We start from the raw sequence: 21,670 nt of genomic DNA on the forward strand, positions 1-21,670 counted from the left end.
TAGCAGCGTGTTTGGTCATGGACATAGATACCACGAAACTGTACTACTGAAAATCTTATCTAGGATAAAGCAGCCCCTGCTCTGCATCATGTACATCACCCCAGGTTCCAAACTAAAAGACTCTATCCTCCGACTCTCGAGTGTTCCCATATCTATCACTCTCTCTCTCTACCATGTCGAGAGGCACAGACCGTCTGGTGAAGAGCTTGAAGAAGTTTGCGGATGTTCAATACAAGCTCTTCAGAGCTCGTTATGGTCACCAAATCACTGACATTTTCGAGTTCCCCATAAAGCTTGTGCTCTCTCCCTTCACACTCGCTTTTGACATTGTCGGCTCTGCTCCCCGCGGCTTCGGCGTCCCCGAGCTCATCTCCAAGCTCTCATACGCTTCCATCTTTGTGAGTTCTTGTAATATTGATAGCCATGATGACCAGTGCATGGTGTTGGAATACAAAACTTTATGAATTCGGCCGTTGTTCTGGCCGGTGTTTGTCATTTTGGTAAATGGGTTGCTTCAATTTTATTTTATTTTTTTGGGGAGTTTCTTGAATTTATCATATCTCAATAAACGAGCGTTTATATGTTGGTAACTTGGTATGTAAGGATTTTGAGAATTTAGATTTTTTTTGGTCAATTCTTGTCATTGGGTATCATTGACCTGCTAATTTTTCACAAAATTTAATAAAATGTGCATGCATATGCTGGTATGAAAAATTCTGGGAATTTAGTGCTTTGGGTGACTATCTCTCATTTGAGCAAATAGGTTTGCTTCAGTCTTCGTGAGTGCTTAAAATTATCGTGGTTTATTTTAATCGAATTTATGTTGGTATGCAAATTCTCAATGACTGTTTTGGGTGATACTGCCATTTGTTTAGACCCGTAATCCGGTGTTTGCTTATTTGACAATGGATTTTATGAATCTTGCGCGTTGGAGACAAATGAAGGCATTGTAATATTATATGATTACACGTATCATTTGAGTTATGCTTGTAATTTGGTCAAGTGGGACTTGCATGATATTCTAATGGTTCAATCATTAGATGCATCGTGGTTGATTGCAGGCTGTCGCTACTCTAGGGACTTATGACATTGCGTTGGAGTTGGGAAAGAAAGTAATATGTCAGAGGTACCTGCATCGTTCCTTAGATATTCACTATAGCCCTTGTCCATCTCTATCTGTTTTCTATTCAAACCCTATAAATTAGTGCTGTTTTAATTAAGTACACGTGTATTAGCATATATACAATTAACATGGGTTGATACTTCCCATGGCTCTTAAAAGTTGGTTGTAAGAGGTCTCATTGGAGTTAAAAAAAATGGGGGTTCTAAGAAGATAAGTGTTGCTAATCACTTTTATCCCTTTTTTTTTTTTGGGGTGGGTGGGAGGAGATTTGACAAGTTAACATCTTTACTTTCCTTGGAGTAAAACTTTGTAGGATTTGATATAAACATTCGAAAGAATCAGATTAATTTACCTTTTGAAATGTATATAGTAGTGATACAAAAAACAGATACTCTGGGTAAGCTGTAGAATTAATGTTTGATGCTTTCTTACTGAAAAGTGGTATTGAAGTGCAGGAACTGTCAAACCTGCAATGGGTGGCAGGCATTGCGGTGTACCATGTGCAGGGGATCAGGGAGGGTGCACTACCAAGTGAAAAATTATGCCTTGAAAAGGTCCAATCAAGTTTGTTCCAAGATTATAAAATTCTAACTATATAAGCTACAATACTCTGTCCCTTCAAGGAAAAATTCAAAAGCTTATTCAGCTTGCCTTACAAAGCTGGATTAGCCTGAAAGTTTCTTAAATTTTACTTTTTTCGCCTTTGAACGTCCCATTATTGTCCTTGGTTGTGTCCATGATGTGAAGCTTTGATCAGTGTCCAACTGAAATATAATGTTATTTTCTTCTTGTGTTCACTCCCATGGATCCTTCTGCAGTGGAGAGAAGGCAACGGCTGAATGTGTTGCAGATGCCATTGTTGACAATCGGGCTGAGTTGGTGCACCTTCCTTCCACCATGGATCTTCATGTGCCTTTGCCATCTAAAGACTGTCCTACCTGTGATGGAACGGTAAGTGATAGTTAAGCCTGTAGTTTCCAATTGATTAACCTGCCTTTGGGCTTACGCTGCTCAATAATTTCCTATATATTAATCTTATGTTCTGGTCGTATGTAATATATACATATATATTCAATATTGCAGGGTGTAATGGGATGTCCCGAATGCAAACACAAATTACAAGTCAGAATCTCTGGGGATGATGTGAGTTGTCTTCTGTAATGCAGCTTAGATTTTGTTTTGAACATATCAATAATTATGTAATACTAGTAAGCACGTGAATTGCTACTTTTTCCTGATAAATAAGATAAGTTTATTAGTAATCAAGAAAAAAGAAATAAAGTTATAATCAAAGTATAGATGGAGTATACATCATATACACATAAGTAGAGAAAGAAAAAAGATCAAGAACATCCTGAAAGCTAAAGCTATAGATGGGCTGCCATGTAATGGCAAAGTGAATTGAGAAAGAAAGCCTTGAGATCTTCTGCAGTCCTTCTACTATCTTCAAATTGCTGTAATTTCTTCCCTCCATAGGTACCACATTAGACAAATTGAAATAAGTTTCTACAAGGTCTCAGTGTGATGACTATGAAACTTCCCTCTCTGAACATGCTAATAGATCTACCACCGTACTAGGTATTGCCCATATTAGCCAAAAAAGACTGAAAACAGCTTGTCATAATGTGCTAGTCACTTTCTCTATAATGCGCATACCTAGCCTAGGGGCTGCTTTTTGTATTCTCTTTTAGAACTCTGTACATGGCTTTGCCTATTCTTTGATCAATATAATTTGTTTACTTATAAAAAAAAAAAAAAGTGCTAGTCACCTCACAAGGGAGTAAAACATGATTTATGGGTTCTTCATTCCTCACGCACATATAACACCATTCTACAACCATAATATGTCACTTCTTGGAATTATTCAAAGTGAGGATATTCTCTGGTCCAACCATCCAAACAAAGAAATCCACTCTCAAAGGGGAAAAGTAATGTTGTTGTGGGGGCTCACGCATTACACAACGATTTAACTTCAAACACCTATATTCACCACTCTAAAAGAAGATTGTTGAGAATAAAAAAAGGTGAAAGAATCCATCTCCTAGTCTTGTGCTGCACAGATAAACTCCCATTTCCGTTAAGGAGAGCATTTTGAAAGTTGTAAATTCTCTGCTACCCATGCTATCTTTGCCCAGCAATGTTGAATAGGCCTAGGAAAGCCCCTTTACAGGGCTAATCTCTGCAACCTTCCTTAGCCCTGTGGTAATAGGCTGCTTGTTTCCTAAGTCTAAAACTTCAAATTGAGTTTTGTTTTCTTCCTACTTGAATACTCTAATTATATACTTATTCCATATGGATGGCCAAAATACTAGATGGTTAGAGAGCACATTTAGAAGGATTGCTAAGCTCTAGACAATTAGATCTTTTAATTTCTGTTGGGCTTTGTGCTTTTATTTTGCTGTCCAATTTGAAAATGCTTCCGTTCTTATATTGACTTCTCTTTTCTTGCAGATCATGGAGCCTCCATGGAAGGCTTATAACGTCTTGAAAAAGATGGACTATCCCTATGAGGCTAGTATCTTTCTCTTCCATATAATATCGTGGTTACATAATTGGTATTAGTGCAAATCAATTTAGAATTCATTGTCTCTCATCATAGAGTGCTATGCATCATTGGTCTAAAGTACAATATCATGATCGCATAAGTGATGTTGAATCTCCTGCCCTCTCGTGTAAAAATGGTGGACCCAATCTTTTTAAAGCTGCATATTACCTCACTAGCCTCACATTTCTTGCATTTGCCCTGTCCGGCCTATACTAGCAGAAATTCTGTTTCTAGTGATCCATGTCACACTCCCATAGCTTGTAAGATTTTATTAAAATACAAACTTCTACTTGTCTATTTTTTGCTTTCAACATCGTGGTGAAATGAATAAAAAAGAGAGATTTATGTGATCTGGTTTGATGTATGCTGGTAAAATTCAAGTAGGAGAAGCCCTCGATCCCAACCGAGAAGTTGCCGATGGTGTGCCAGCAGGTGGAGATGACGGCTATAAGGTTGTTGGAAGACACTGAAGTCGCTGGAGATATCGTAGCTGGAGATAATGTCTCTGTAGCAGAGCTGTGGGTAGATTCTCAGGCTAACCTTGGACAGACAATGCCAATGGACAGAGGGGTTGAGCCTCCTCTTGAGATTCCACTAGCAACAGTGCCGACGACTGCTTTACAACCTTTGGAAGTAGCCCGAGTTCCATTTTTAGAGACAAAATGTGATTTTGGGGGGGAGGTGATTTTTGGGGAGATTTGGGGTGTTCTCGGATGTTAGTTGTTGCAAATGATCGCTTTGAGGGGGATGAAATATTTGTTTGTCCTGTGGAAGATCTTGATGTGCTGATGAAGTCACGGTGGCCGTTTATAGATGAGATGGACATGGGGGGGGATCTAATACCTCTAAAATACCTGCTGCCAGATCAGACTAGTGTCTCTGAGTGGGTGCTGCATAAAGTAAAGGAGATCCAACACTGTGTTGGAATCTAGTGCGAGGGTTTTGAGGAACAATTCATGGCTTTACTAACAACCATTGAAGTTGGACATGGTCAGCTGAAGAAGCTAGATTCTAAAAAACAACGGGAGCTAAAGAGGCTAACATGGTCTTTGAACTATGAGGCCAGTTCAAGTTCAAGTAGAGAAAGAGCTAATGGGTGCGGATCAGCTCCATTTTTATGAAGCCCAAGATTGTATCTTGGAATGTCTGTGGGCTCAATGAGGGAAATAAACGCCTTCGGGTGAAAAACATGCTTCGTGAGTGGAAGGCGGACATAGCGTGCTTATAGGAAAACAAGCTGAAATTTATCCCCAGGAGAGTGGTTAGGAGTTTATGGAGTTGTACTTATGTATATTGGGTTTATCTTGCTTCTGACGGGGCCAGGAGGCATTTGGGTGATGTGGGATAGAAGGGTCATGGAAAAATTGGAGGAATTTATTGGTGAGTATACTGTGGCATGATCCTTTAGGAATGTTTATGATAATTATTTATGAGCTTTTGCTGGTATTTATGGACCGAATATAGACAACAGTAGAAGAGTGTTATGGGAAGAACTTGCTGGAATTCATAGTTGGTGGAACTTACCATGGTGCATAGTGATGACTTTAATGTTATAAGGTTTCCTAGTGAATGATGTGGTGACAGCAGCTCATGACCAGCAATGACAGAATTTTCGGAGTGTATTTTTGACTTGGGATTGATGGATATTCCTCTCATGGGTGGTGCCTATACGTGGTCTAGATTGGACAGATTTTTAGTATCACCAGAGTGAGAAATGGTGGGATTCTTATTAGATTGATGACACTCCTAGCTTCATTTTTGCAGGTAAATTAAAAGCTCTAAAAAATGATTTAAAGTTATGGAACACTCAATCGTTTGGTGATGTAGGAGACCGTAAAAAGCCCATGCTAGAGGAGCTTTAGGAGGTAGAGAGGACTCAGGAGAGGAGGAGGGCTCTTTCTATGGAGGAAGCATCTTAGAAGGCTGAGCTAAAGGCAGAATTTGAAAGGGTTGTGTTACTGGAGGAGATCTCTTGGCCTAAAAAATCAAGAGCTTTATGGTTGAAAGAATGTGACCGCGACACAAAGTTCTTTCACAGAGTGACCAACTCCCATAGAAGAACTAACACCATTGAGAAGCTAAAAATAGACAGAGTGGACTGTATGGAGGCTCCTATAATTAGGGATCATATTTTGGGATTTTTTGAACACTTACTTTCTGAACAGGTGGGATGGCGGCCAAAACTCGATGGACTAGCCTTTGAGTCCATTGATCGACAATAGGTTTCGTGGTTGGAGTGGCCCTTTGAGAAACTAGAGGTCCACAACATGGTAAGGAGAATGGTCAAAGATAAAGCACCTGGCCCCAATTGCTTTTCCATGGGATTTTTTCAAACTTGTTGGGATGTGGTGAGGGCGGATTTAATGAAAGTGTTCCAAGAATTCTTTCTAGTCCGGAAATTTGAGAAAAACCTTAACCCCACATTTATTGCACTCATTCCTAAAAAGATTGGGTCCTCGGAGGTGAAGGATTATCGGCCCATTATCCTTGTGAATAAGATATGTAAGATTATTTCTAAGGTGTTTTTTAATCGCTTAGGAGAGGTTTTGGGGAGGATCATTACAAAACCCCAAAATACTTTTGTTCAAGATAGGCAAATTCTAGATTTAGTCCTCATTGCTAATGAATGCCTAGACTGTAGGCTAAAATTTGGCCAGCTGGGAATCCTATGCAAGTTAGATATGGAGAAGGCGTATGATCATGTGAACTGGGAGTTCTTACTCTATGTGCTTGGGAGGTGCGGTTTTGGAGAGAAATGATGCTCATGGATTAGATGGTGTATTTCAACGGTGAGGTTTTCCATATTGGTGAATGGCTGCCCACATGGTTTCTTTAACAGCTCTCGAGGTCTAAGACAAGGAGATCCTTTGTCTCTACTCCTATTTGTTCTTGTCATGGAGGCACTTAGTAAAATGATTTTAGCCTTGGTGAACAGTGGCTTTATCGAGGGATTCTCGGTGGATAATCCTAATAGGGGCACCATTAACCTATCTCACTTTTTGTTTGCAGATGATACACTGATTTTTTGTGAGGCAGAACAAAACCAAATTCAAACACTGAGGGCATTATTACTTTGCTTTGAAGTGGCATTCGGGTTAAATCAGAATCGGTGCTAGTGGGTAATGTTCCTAACATGTGGCAGTTGGCTAGTATCCTTGAATGTAAGGTTTCCTCTCTTCCCATGAATTACCTTGGTCTTCCTTTGGGGGTAGCTGCAAGGTCTATATCGATTTGGGATACAATGGTGGAGAAGATTGAACGTATATTGAGAGGTTGGAAGAAATCATCTCTCGAAAGGTGGTAGGATCACCCTTATCAAAAGTACTCTTTCTAATCTACCAACGTATTTTTTATCTATATTCCCAATTCTAGCAAGTGTGGCGAAACGTATTGAGAAGCTGTATCATAATTTTCGTTGGAGTGGGATATGAGAAGAATTCAAGTATCATCTAGTCAAGTGGGAGAAGGTATGTTCTCTAAACTCTTCGGGTGGGTTGGATATTAGTAGGGGGTGAGTTCGGTCCGGTTCCGGGAGGTTTTGTGGATCGGACCGGAACTATTCAGTCCAGGGTTTTCCCACCCTGGACTTGACCAAACAGCCTAAGGACCGGTCTGGTCCGATCCGATCCATTTGGTCCAACCTTCTTCTTCATCTTTTTTTTTTTTTTAAATCGATTAATAAAAAAAATTATTTAAAATACTAAATTAAAATTAAGTGACTTATTAAATAAAAATTACATAATAAATTGTACAATTATTAATATATACTAGTATTATATATTATAGTTATACATTAAAGAATATAATAATACATTGATCTAAATATATATAGTTATAGACTTAGTACCAATACTATAACTAATAACTATACTAGTAGCATTACTAATATACTATATGTTAGTGATAAATTCGTAATACACTACTAATACTATATTAAATAATACTCTTTGTAGTTATAGTGATTTAATTCTAACATGTTAGGTTAACTATACTAATACTATTATACATTTATACATATACTATAATTTATACTATAACTCTTATAATATGTTAATATATTAATATATACTAGTACTATATATTATAGTTATACATTAAAGAATATAATACTTATGTAATATTGTGATATATTAATAATTAATTATATACAATTATTTATATAAATAATAAAATATATCTATATTTTTTTAATTTTCATTCGGTCCGATCTGGGGTGAAAAACCCTTGGACTGAGGACCGGACCGAATTCATTCGGTCCTATATAATTTTGACCGGACTGGATCGGACCGGACCAATTTGGTTCGGTCCAATTTGGTCCAAAAGGGGCCGGTCCGGTCGGTTTCTCCGGTCCGGACTGGCCGAGCTCACCCCTAGATATTAGAAGTTTGAGAATTTTCAATCGATCATTCTTTGGAAAATGGTTGTGGAGATATAATATGGAATCAGAAGTCTTATGGAAGTTGGTGATTGATTGCAAATATGGAAGAATGTTGGGGGGGGTGCACTAGGGATGTCCATGGGGTTTATGGAGTGGGAATTTGAAAACACATTCAAAGAGGGTGGGGGATCTTTAATTGGCATACTAGATTGGTGTTGCGCGATGGATCTAGAATAAAATTTTGGACTGACCTATGGTGTGGAGATCAAGCCCTAAATGATTTATTCCCATAAGTTTTTAGGACTGCAGGTGAGAAAGATGCCTCGGTGGCGAATTGCATGGAGTCATTTGGGGAACTAGTCCAATGGAACGTGAATTTCACTAGAGCCGCTCAAGATTGGGAAGTTGGTAGCTTTGAGGAGTTCTATGCTCTTCTATACACCATGAGGCAGAGAACCCAAGGAGCAGATAAGATGAGGTGGATACCCACAGGTAAAGGTAAATTCTCGATCCATTCTTTCTAGAAGTCACTTACACAATCACAGAATATGCAATTCCCTTGGAGAAAGATATGGAGAAACAAGGTGTCTCCCAAAGCGGCATTTTTTGTATGGAAAACAACATTAGGTAAGATCTTGACGACAGATAATCTATGGAGACGTAAGGTGATCATAGTAGATTGGTGTTGTATGTGTAGGAAAAATGGTGAAAATGTGGATCATTTACTGTTGCATTGTGAGGTGGCTGGAATGTTATGGAATGAAGTGTTTAATAGACTAGAGTTAGCTTGGGTTATGCCTGCCACAGTGACAGAGCTCATGGCCTGCTAGATAAATCTACGAGGTTTCCCACAAATCTCAGCGGTGTGGAAAAGGTCCCAATTTGTATCATGTGGTGCCTATGAAAGGAGCGAAATGACCGGACATTTGAAGACAAGGAGTGCTCACTAGAAGAACTTAGATTATTTTTTGTTAGCACGCTTTTTCTTTGGGCCACAGCTATAGATTGTCATGGCTTCTCTCGATTTTCATGATTTTCTTGTTTCTATTACTTCTCTCTAACTAGGTGTGACCTTTTGTATACCATCTTGTGTACTTGGGCTATGCCTATTCATATCAATATAATCGTTTACTTATAAAAAAAAAAAAAAAAGTCAGGGCCCATTGTTAGCTGGCTATGGTTTCTGACTTGATTTTTTGATGACATGGAAGCTCACCAAGACAGGGTCCTTTGGAAATTGGACCCATTCCTGGGGAGTAAACCATACATGATCTAGCCCACCAAAATCATATATTAGGTAATCCGAGGAAACTCCTAATACATAATATAAACCAGGGTGTTTGAGTCTACAACTCATCCCAAGCCCACCGTTTGACCAACAGGCACCCTAATGAGTTCTGACTTGTTTTTATGAATCATTATAACATGTGAATAGTTTGTTGAAATTCTGAAGGGCTTATAATGTATGCTTCAATCACAGAAGGAAATGTCTCAAGACAAAGGATGATGGAATTGGTGCTTTTGCTCTCAATAAATATGCACGGTCATGTAGCCTACATGGAAGGCCTGTAGCATACTGTTTATATCTAATATTTGATTCGTTATTTTGTTTACTGTTTCAGCATATAGTTCACAGCATGAAAGATCCCAGCATTGCTGCATTTTGGTTGATTACCTTGCCTCAGATTGTGGGTGGCTTCAACTATGATGACGAGATCAAGCAGAAAATTTGGTGGCAATACCAGGTTTGAGTGCATCTCGCTTCTTCTTCTGTCTGTAGTTAGGTGTAAAATCTCAATTATCTACTACTATTGTATCACAAACATATTATTGCTTGCCCACCGAACTGTGCATTTTCTTTTATTGATTGATTGAAAAATGGAAAACCATCACTAGTGGATGCATGTGCCCTATAAATCTCCACTTCTCAAATTTTAGCTGAAATTGGTAGATTCTAAGTCTGTTAATAGGTTGAGGAACTTTATCCCAAAAAGATGAAGTTGGTATACATCTTTTATAGCCTTTTTTTACCATAAAGATATAATTTATTTCGGAGGTTATGATATTTGCTTAATAAAGTTGATTCATAAACAAACACATTATAGCTTCTCATTCTTGTTTGGTTTTTGAGAATTGGTTTGGTTCTGCTTGTTCAAGTCCTAAAATTAAAACTGATAATGTAGAAGCATCCTGAAACAATAGATGGGTTTGAGATAGCGGGAACCTAAGTCCTTTATCAGAGCCATATTAAAAGTTTATAGATCAGAGCCATATTAAAAGTTTGTCAATAAAATCCTTTTGTGCTTTCTTTGTCTCTCCCACCAGTTTTTCTCGAGGGCCTGATTGGTCTGGAATATTTCTGGCATTCTCTTATCGGATCTTACAGTCAATTTAAATTGGCGTTTTGACCAATTCTTCAGTTTTTCAATCATTGAAGGTGCTTTATATGCAGTTTCATTTTGTAAGGGCCATCTTGTCATGTTGAAGAAACACTATATTTTCCTATTTCATAGAAGTTGATACTAACAAACTCTATAATGACGGCGAGCTTTACCTAAAGTAAAAAATTGTGACGTTCTATTACTTGATATCTCGTTTTAGTGTCACATTTTTACATTGGCATCTTTATTACAATGACTGATCTGCTAAAGATGAATACTCAAGTGCCTTCCAGTAATCATTTAATTTTTCCTATATGGCTTCAGGAATCCATGCGGTATGATCATCTTCAAGATGAGGTAGCAAAGCGAAAACCAGGGTGGGAGCAGTTACAGGAAGTAAGATATTTTATTCTAAAATGACTTAAGGATACATTATTCTAAAAATGATGGCATATGCAAACTGCTAATATTCCCCACTTAATTTTAATTCTATTTTGTAACTTTCCTACTCTAAATCCACACCCTACTCTCCCAACTTCTCGCTAAATATAACTGAGTAGATCTGCGAACGTGAATTTAGAACTATTTACTTATAAATTTATATTATTGATCAATGTTATGTATGCATATCTGCATAAATGTTTATGGTAGCCTTGTGATCTGCTGATTGATAGTTGAATTTGAAAATCATGTAGTTGAAATTCCTATCCATCAGTTGCAGGCCCTAAAAGAGTCAGTATCGTATTTTCATCCTTCCATTATACTCTATCCATGCCTAGATATGTGCTGGCGTCTATAAGAAATCATTCTGTTTCTCATTAAACTTTTTAAACCACTTTTTTTTTATAAGTTAAACTTTTTAAACAACTTCTTCATTTAATATGATTAAAAAACTTTAAATCAAGAAAATCTCTATGATGGATGGCTGCTCACACCAGCTTCCAACTTGCTATTATTTTTGCTTTCAAAGCCATTTGCTCTCTTTCCTTTTCGTGCTACTTAGGCCTATCATTGTATACTCCTTGTGTACTAAGGTTTCATCCTTTGCACTATTTATAAAATTGCATTACTTACTCAAAAAAATTTATATTGTTTATGATTTACAGGCCTTGATCTCTATCGATCCTGTACGTGCTAGGGATGATCCTGTTATTGTGAAAAATATCCCCTACTACAAGGCCAAGAAGGCATTGGAGGCAGAGGTCATGAAAATTGATCCTCCACCAAGGCCAGCAAATTGGGGTGTGCGTATTTTCTTTCTTCATTCTATATTTAGCTAACTCTTATTTGTCAATATTTGTCTCTATTTCAATCCTATTTTGAATTTCAATTCTAAAAATTGAAAAATATTTTTGAATGCATGGTAGGAGGATGTCTTGACCAATGCAATTATTGGGTTAACTTATTAGTGGATTATATTTATTTGAATTAATTCCTATGTTATCTATGTATTTTCTGGTATAGATATATTTGGACAGCTGTATAGGATTTATATGATTTGTAATTTGAATATTTAGATTATGTAGATAAGTATGGGAAACAAATCTTATCCAATATTTGAATCCCTATAGGATAGGAAGTCAGTTTTCGAATGGCTAATTGGATGTAATCTATTTTGACTATTTAATGAATGAGATGGGAGAGGATGAATTATTCAGTCAAAGAGAAATCTGTTATGGTATCAAGAGCAGGTTCATAATTTTTTTTTTTCTACGAATTTTTTTCCTTTCTCGGGGGATTTCTTTGTGGGTTATCCATTCTCGGCGCTGGCTGAGTTCGTGTTTGGTCTTCCGTGTGCTTCTCGGTGCCTTCCTTGTTTGTTCTTGACCTCCCGCGTGACTATCGGCATTGTCTGAGTTGAAGGTTGGGGTTTCTTGTGACTTTCAACAACCTCGTAGTGTTCCTTGTGCATTATCGGCGCTGTCTGCGTCGATCTTTGGCTTCTGTTTCGAAAAAAAAAAAAATTTCTCTGTTTTGGTGATTATCGGCACTCTGTTTCAGAGTGTATTGTGGATTTCTGAGGTCATCGGCACCTTCTGTGACTGTTTTCTGGGCTGCGATACGTTGTACTGTGTGAGGGTGCTCACTTCTCAGACTATCGACGTTTTCTGCAGCAGTTTGGTCCTTGGTGAGGATTGTTACATCTAGGGTTTCTTGTCTATCATGTCTTCTGAAATTAGAGATTCCCTTCTGGTTCGATTCAATGGTAAAAATTATGCTGCATGGTCTTTTCAGTTTCAAATTTTGGTGAAAGGAAAGGAACTTTGGGGTCATATTGATGGGAGTAGTGTGGCACCAGAAGACAAAGTTCAGCGGGCTTCTTGGGAAAGCAAGGATGCCCGAGTCATGTCTTGGATTCTAGGATCTGTTGATCCTCACATTATCTTGAATTTACGCTCATTCAAGAATGCTCGTGATATGTGGAATCATCTCAAGCGGCTGTACACTCAGAATAATGCAGCAAGGAGATTTCACCTTGAACTAGAGATGTCGAATTTCTCTCAAGGAGCTCTCTCTGTGGAGGAGTTTTATTCTGGTTTTTGCAACTTGTGGGCTGAGTATACAGATATTGTATACACTTCAATTCCAGCAACAAGTTTGGCCGATATTCAAGCTGTTCATGAAGCAAGTATGCGGGCACAGTTTCTTATGAAACTAAGGCCGGAATTTGAATTTATTCGTGCTAATCTGATGAACCGAGATCCGGTGCCTCCACTTGATATGTGTTTGGGAGAGATATTTCGAGAGGAGCAAAGATTGATGACTCAAACAGCCATGGAACAAACTACTTCAGCTCCTGTGGCATATGCAGCTCAAGGAAAAATCAAAGGGAGGGATTTCAGCACTACTCAATGCTATAGTTGCAAAGGTTATGGGCATCTTGCTGCAAATTGTTCTAAGAAAACTTGCAACTATTGCAAGAAGCAAGGACATATTATCAAGGATTGCCCAATACGTCCTCCACGTCGCCAAGCAACTGCCTATTCAGCTGCTGCTGAGGCTACTAGTGCTGCCAGTTCTACCTTGGTCCCTTCCTCTCATGTTCCAGCTTCCACTTCTCAAAATTCCATTCCTATTACACCAGAAATGGTCCAACAAATGATAATCTCAGCTCTTTCAGCTTTTGGTATTTCAGGTAAAACCAAATATGCCTCTAAACCTTGGTATTTTGATTCCGGTGCCACCAATCATATGACAAGTACCTCTAACTCTCTTGTTAATGTCTCACGGTATGCTGGTCCTCTTCAAATTCACACGGCAGATGGTAGTTCCCTACCTATCACTGCCGTAGGTGACATTTCTCCTTCCTTAAATAATGTTTTGGTGTCTCCTTCATTAAATACCAATCTGATTTCTATTGGACAATTAGTTGACAGAAATTGTAGAGTGTCATTCACTTCTTCTGGTTGTCTTGTACAGGATCAGGTGACCGGGAAGATGATCGCGAGGGGTCCTAAAGAGGGTCGGCTGTTTCCTTTATGTTTAGATTCCAAATCTGTTGAGTCAAAGTCTTTATCTTCGTTTTCTTGTAATGTTGGTTCTCAACGTTCTTGTCCATATACTCCACAACAAAATGGAGTAGCTGAAAGAAAGAATCGTCATCTTCTTGATATGGTCCGGGCTCTCCTAATTGATTCGGGTGTGCCCTCTCGTTTTTGGTGTGAAACTTTGTCTACTGCTGTATATTTAATTAATAGATTACCTACTCCAGTATTAGACAATGTTTCTCCTTATTCTTTGCTATTTGGGCACTCTCCAGACTATTCTCAGTTGCACTCATTTGGTTGTGTTTGTTTTGTGCATCTTCCATCTCACGAAAGACACAAACTTTCTGCTCAATCAGTCAAATGTGCTTTTTTAGGGTATAATTCTTTTCAGAAGGGTTTTGTTTGTTATGATCCTCAGGCTAAATGCATTAGAGTTTCTCGCAATGTGGTGTTCTTTGACAAACAACAATTTTTTCATACTCATATAGACCCTATTCCTCCTAGTTTCTGTGTGTTGCCAAATTTCTCAGATAAAGATACAACTTCTACACTAGCTTCTGCTCGGTTTAAACCTGGTTGTGTTTACACCAGGCGCAAACCATCTCATCCAGAAGATCTGACCGCTCTTTCTGCCCCTCCTGAGCATCCGCCCGTGCCTCCTGATCAATCACTTGACACATCTTATGATCCACCACCACGCCGGCATACTTCTAGAGTCTCCAAACCCCCGGATCGGTATGGTTTTTCATCTCATTCTTCTATGTCAGCTACACTTTCTTCTATTGCTATTCCCTCCTCTTATAAGCAGGCTATGGAACATGAGTGTTGGAGGGATGCCATGCAAGTAGAAATGGATGCACTAGCGGTCAATGACACTTGGGATATTGTGTCTTGCCCTTCTTCTGTGACACCTATTGGTAGTAAGTGGGTGTATTCTGTGAAGCTTAGATCAGATGGGTCCCTTGAGAGATATAAAGCTCGTTTGGTAGCTTTGGGAAATAGACAAGAATATGGGATTGATTATGACGAGACGTTTGCTCCTGTTGCTAAGATGACGACTGTTCGTCTCCTTCTTGCTATTTCCGCTTCTCAGTCTTGGAAATTGCATCAGATGGATGTGAAGAATGCTTTTCTTCATGGTGATTTAAAAGAGACAATTTACATGAAACTTCCTTTTGGTATGCCCCTTTCCTCAGCTAATGATGTTTGTAAGCTGAAAAGGTCATTGTATGGTCTAAAACAAGCTCCCAGAGCTTGGTTTGAGAAGTTTCGCAATACCTTACTTGAGTTTCAATTCACTCAGAGTGCGTATGATGCTTCTTTGTTCCTTCATAAGAGTGATTTTGGCTTTGTTTTTCTGTTGGTCTATGTGGATGATATCATTATTACTGGATCCGATATTGAATTTATTCAAAAGGTTCAGATGCATCTTCATAGGGTCTTTCATATGAAAGATTTGGGACTATTGACTTATTTCTTGGGGCTGGAAGTTCACAATCAGCCACATGGGTTATTTATTAATCAACATAAATACACCCAGGACCTTGTTCAGTTGGCTGGGTTGGGGGAGACTACTTCAGTTGATACTCCTATGGAAGTCAATGTGAAGTATCGGAAGGATGAGGGTGATTTACTTTCTGATCCTACATTATATAGAAAGCTTGTTGGAAGTCTAATCTATCTCACTATCACACGTCCGGATATCTCATATGCGGTCCATATTGTCAGTAAATTTATGGACACTCCTAGGCACTTGCATTTAGTGGCTGTTCGTCGTATTATTAGATACTTGATTGGGACCCCTAATCGTGGGTTATTTTTTCCTGCTGGCACTTCTCTACAACTTATGGCTTATAGTGATGCCGATTGGGCTGGTTGCCCAGATTCTAGGCGTTCTACAACTGGGTGGTGTATTTTTCTTGAAGATTCACTCATCTCCTGGAAATGCAAAAAGCAAGAGTGTGTTTCTAAATCCTCTACTGAAGCTGAATATAGAGCTATGTCAGCAGCATGCTCTGAGGTGATGTGGTTGCGGGGCATTCTTCAAGAGATTGGTTTTTCACAAGATCGGCCAACTCCTCTTCATGGTGACAACACTAGTGCCATTCAAATTGCTGCCAATCCAGTATTTCATGAGCGTACCAAACATATTGAAGTCGATTGTCACTATATTCGTCAAGCCTATGAGGCTATGTCGATTATTCTTCCTCATATCTCTACGGATCTTCAAGTAGCTGATATATTCACGAAAGCGATGACAAGACAGCGGCATCAATTCCTAGTTAGCAAATTGATGCTAGTAGATACACCGGCATCAATTTGAGGGGGGATATTAGTGGATTATATTTATTTGAATTAATTCCTATGTTATCTATGTATTTTCTGGTATAGATATATTTGGACAGCTGTATAGGATTTATATGATTTGTAATTTGAATATTTAGATTATGTAGATAAGTATGGGAAACAAATCTTATCCAATATTTGAATCCCTATAGGATAGGAAGTCAGTTTTCGAATGGCTAATTGGATGTAATCTATTTTGACTATTTAATGAATGAGATGGGAGAGGATGAATTATTCAGTCAAAGAGAAATCTGTTAAACTGATGGAGGGGATAGACTTGGCTGAATAACTGGTCTTTTTAGGTGACTAGAAAATAATCCCCCATATTTTCCCAAAAGCCTAACAAAACTCTTTTAGTTTAATCAGCAGCAGGATGGCGGCCAACCATGGTCTTGGCTTCGGTAAAGGGGCTTCTGTACAAAGCCAATATTTTTTCTTTCACTAATGTTATTTCAGTGTATCACAACGGCTATCATTGGAAAGACTACAAGTCTACAACTCTTATAGATAATATTTCCTCATATATCTAACCCCTTATTCATGTCATGCAAAATGTTCAGTGGTCTGACCAACATACACACGCAAGGCTTGCAATTCGTAATGTGTTTCTGGTAGACAAGTTATCCTATCTCCTTCTGCATGCAATGCATTGAATTGTGGTTTGACTTGCTGAGACCACTTTGGTTTTTGTAAGATTTTAAAAATATCTTTGTTCTCTCATTCTCTCTGTGTTGAACATTCCATGGTCCTGTTAAATATGAACTGTAAAACAAGGGAAGAAAAGAGAAGGGTTCAAGGGCGTGTGGCTAAGAATTTTCCTAATATGCATCAGAACTGAGAAATGCAGTTTGAATGGCTTTGAACTAACTGTAGAACATTGGCAGGAGCTGGACCTTCCACTGAATGCATCTTCTTGGAGTGAGGAAGATCTCAAAGATCCTGAGAAATTATATGAGATGACTGTTCTTCTTAATGCCCAAAGAGAAATTGCTGATAAAATCTTGGATGTGCAGTGGGAAACTAAATGGCGTGAGGAAAAGGTCAGTAAGTTCTGAGTTTTAGTAGATGTGTTTTTTTAATTAGTAAGTTACTGTAATTATTAAGGAGAGTAATAGGTTCTTAGGATTTGGCCTTCCTGTTTTCTTTCTACAATGGCTCTCCCTCTCTCTCTCTCTCTCTCGTACACACACACGCATGCTCGTGCACTTGTACTGTGTACAAAATATCAAAGACTTATGCACATAATAGTGGCCACTGGTTCTCCAATTTTATTACTTCCCAAGTGCAAGAGGTGCTGTGTTGATGTGTAGTGAAGGTCCCAAGGTTGATTTCACAAGGATTAAGACAGCTTATACTCCAGGACTAAAAAGAAAAGAAATGGAGGATGTATCTATCTAAGAACACCCTCTTGGTCACTGTGTTAACCAAGGGGTAGTTCTTTAATAGAGTTGCTCTCTTCCCAGTTGCCCAAAGATTCAATAGGTGTGAAGTAAGATTGGGCTACTCTTCTATTAAATCAAATCACTAAAGAAACTAAAATAAAACTTGTGTCGAACAGACTCAAGCAGATTAAATGAACAAACAAGAAATTTGATTATCTGGAAAAATAAACCTAAGTCTCGGGGAACCCTCTCACAGTGAATAATCTAAAGAATTTCATTATCCACGGTCTTCTGCAAATGTTAATCCAGTCTAGGGTAAAACATTTGGATAATGGAAATAATGTACGCATAGCAAGGGAAATAATAAAAGATATTTTCAATAAATTTCTATCATCCCAGTTTCGGTTAACACATTTAGAGAAATGAAGATTTCACCTTTCAAGTATCCAACGTGCTCTCAATCAACGAAAGATTAAAAAAAGGGTGAAAAGAACCCGAAACTTGGACTTGATTTGGGAATGATAAACAAGCTTAGTGAAAAACAAATCACCACAATCTGGGAATCGAAACCCTTAAAAAAATAAACACTGCTTGACAGTTTCCCCTGACTTAGGGTTCATAAATTACTCACCCTTCATCTCAGGATTCCCCAGTTCAACCAAAATAAAAATGAACAACATTCCTAGAGAAAACTCAAGAAAGAAAATAAACCCTAAACTTTTTCCTCTTTTTCTCCCGTACCAAAAACCACGACCCCCAATTGATTCCCCTTCCTTTGCCGCACCCTCAACTGAATCCTCTCCAATTCCATCCGATTCCTTCTAGTGTAGAATTTGTAAGCACAACGCAGAGAGTTAGGATTCGAGTAATAGAGCAGCTGAAACTATCCTAAGTGTAGTGTGATGGTGTAATGGGTATCTTGAGTGTAAAATGACCATATTACCCCTTTATTCTTTCTTATGACTTCGGACTGTCCCTTTAGTAAAAAGTGATGTGTAAGTGAGTATTTGTAGTGATTTTCAGGTCAAAAGTCTTAACTTAAATACTCACTTACTACAATTTTTTCACTTAATCAGCCACGGCTCCACCAATATCACAAATATGCCTTGAACTTTGATGCACAATCTCGCGCCTCAACCTGAATCACTAATGTACCTTGAGCATTTAGTACAACATTCCCAAGCCAACACCCAAGGCTGATTTGTTTTCTTATTATAATCTTTCACCATTTCTTTGAATTGTAGTGACGTAGAGGGATAAGTTTTGGTGTTTCTAGTGTCACGTTGAATGGCATGGATGCCACGTTGGCGTTTTCCTAAGTTTTAACTAATGACCGATTACCTCCAGCCCTCGTGCTACGAAGTTCCTTGGGTCGTAAAAATAGATGAATCTTTCATTGGGTGAATCCCATAGTTTAGCCAATGAAGTGTTTGATGATAAATAAACCATAAATTGTTGCTGAGAGGTAAAAGGAAGAAATTGAGATGGAGGGGAAAAAAACTTGTATGGCTGTAATAGCCATAAATCATCAATTCTTTCAAATGATATTTTGTACTTTTTTTGATTTTCAGTTAAATGAGATGTTAGAGGAGAAGGTGCGTCCCTATATTCAGAACATCGAGAATGGTGTCCTCTCTAAACCTATTGTCTTACAATCACAAAAGCAGGAGCAGAAGGTTTATCTTGTGTTTCCTTTTCACTGATTTATTCTTTTTACTTCTTTTGGGTATTATCTAGAACTGATTAGAAATTGTATATGTTAAAATATAATTACAATAAAACTAATCAGAATGCCTTAATTGGAAAATGACATCCTTTTCTGCTTTCGAAATTGACCACTCACAATTCTTAATTTACGCCATTTCTTGAATGCTCCATTTGGTGCTTCAAGATTATATTGATAATGGTTGTATATAATACATGATTAATTATGATAGTTCTCGTCGGCATTGAGATGCTCTGTATTATCTGTGAGTTATCTTTTAACCAAAAAATATTCATCCTTTTGAAACGGTCTCATTATCTTTAACTTCATTTGATATGTCTGCCTTGATGGTCCAAGTTTTCATTAGGTAGTGTAAATGATTTCCCCCCTTCTAATGTTGCCCATGTTAACAGCTTTAAATACATGCTTACAAATATGAACATTTTATATTTATAGCAATTCAGTAATCTTTAAAACTCATGTTGGTGTGTTTGTTGCAGAGGACCCGTCAACGGAGATGGTGGTTTTTTTGATGAAGTTTAAACCATTGTTGTATCTGGGTGGCCATAACTGGTTTGATGTTCTTTACCGGTGGTATATTTTTTGGTTTTCCCTAGTCTTCCTCATGGTAGATTGTTACGTTTTCCTGTACACGTGCTTCATAACTCCATGCATCTCCACCATTTGAGGTCGCTGGAAATTCTGTTTGAGTCTCTCTCTCTCTCTTCCCCTATATATATAGAGGGGTGTGACTCATGTTTCGATAAGTTGTTTTTACTCGTAGCTGCATGTATGAATTATGGATTTATGAACTTTTTTTTTCTTCTTTTGTTACGTTTTTCTTTCTCCTCCGCCCCCTTTCTGAAAACCCTGAATACAATGGGAATCTTGATCATGTTCCGAATAGGCCGGAACATATTCCAAGGAATTGTCTAATTTGCAGCCACACCAACCTCTACATATAGTGAACTCAAGAGAAAATAATATTGAACTTCTGCATGATCAAGTTTTGTTTTTCTGATAGGTAAAATAAAGTTTTATTAATAACAGCAACAGGCATAGTCCCAAGTATAAAGGGAGTAGACAAAGGAAACACCTAGCTAGATACCATGATCAAGTTTCCCCTGAAGAGTAGAACTGTGGCTGTGTTTGACCTGCTTGCTATATATACATACTATGAAACGAGACGATTTTACAAGAAGAAATGAGATTTGTAGTTATAGAGTATGTAAGTGTCGTGTATTTTTTTTTAAAAGTGAATAAATATGAAAATATATGAAAAAAATTAATTTTTTAATTATGAATCTCATTCTTTTTCAAAAGCAGTGCGTAATGCTTACACAATGTATGATTGAGCATTAACAGTAGGCACAATAGCATGCAAACTCCCAAATGTATCCATACGAGTCATCCTCCAATTCCTTGCATTGCTTATTATTATACTTGCTAGTGTTTAATGGCACAATGCAATGATCTCCAGACCATGTTTAGCATTCGGGAACGCGACAGGACACCTCCAATCGATGAATTCTATGACAGAGTCAAAGCATCGAAACCAGAAATAAGAATTATCTCCATTGTGAAGGGAAAAAATGTCCAGAGTTCATGAATTGGGTCCAGTCGACCAAAACATCACTAGGGACAAAAAATGGGAACAATGAAGAGGCAAGAGGGAGACAAGAGAGATATGAGGGCTGTAAATGTCAGAGAGTCAGAAGAAGGAGAAGTGTTCACGCAAGGGAGACCTGCCATCTCATGGTAGGCTGACATGTGCAATAAATGGTCAGGCAAACATATAAAAGGAGAGGCCCAGACAACATTAAGAGGGGGATTTTTTGGATATGGATCAAGAGGGAATTGATGGATACGGATAGGAAGAGCTCCAATCTTTTCTATATAGTGAGATATGAGGATCTATGAGTGAATGTAAACAGATATATTATAGTGGAGACTTCTCTCTTCAAACTCCCGTGGACGTAGACATATTGCCGAACCACGTAAATCTTGGTGTCCATCTCTTTTTATTTTTCCTATCCTTATTTTCCATTCACCACTATGGACGTACGAAGCGTTATCATATGACCGTACCGGAACACTGCCAGAGCCTCCAAATAATTCATATCGTGACACTGCCTGCGTAGAGTTATCCAGACTCGTGAAACACAATGTCAACATCCATCAAAGAGAAAAAGTAGGATATGTTCCAGTACGTTATTGGTCCAGCTTACTAATAAAGATGCTGTGTGTTTTACTACAGCTAGCTGGTGACTAATAAATAAAGGAATAGTTTGGAACTTAAATATTTGTGCGTGCATGGTTCTT

At 38.2% G+C, this 21,670-nt stretch overlaps 1 protein-coding gene across 1 annotated transcript; it reads left to right on the plus strand.

Annotated features, from left to right (window-relative positions):
* The first annotated feature begins 89 nt into the window (after window positions 1-89).
* On the plus strand, window positions 90-20,182 carry LOC109013164. The gene is made up of 12 exons (XM_018995157.2): window positions 90-398; window positions 1,062-1,126; window positions 1,579-1,677; window positions 1,942-2,074; window positions 2,207-2,266; window positions 3,575-3,634; window positions 9,669-9,791; window positions 10,752-10,823; window positions 11,534-11,671; window positions 17,146-17,301; window positions 19,215-19,319; window positions 19,849-20,182. Exons 1-12 carry the CDS (start codon window positions 174-176, stop codon window positions 19,879-19,881), a joined length of 1,269 nt encoding a protein of 422 aa, XP_018850702.1. The 5' UTR covers window positions 90-173; the 3' UTR covers window positions 19,882-20,182.
* Window positions 20,183-21,670: the final 1,488 nt, after the last annotated feature.

Source organism: Juglans regia, chromosome 2 (genome assembly GCF_001411555.2).
Source record: "Juglans regia cultivar Chandler chromosome 2, Walnut 2.0, whole genome shotgun sequence".
Classification (NCBI taxonomy): Eukaryota; Viridiplantae; Streptophyta; class Magnoliopsida; order Fagales; family Juglandaceae; genus Juglans; species Juglans regia.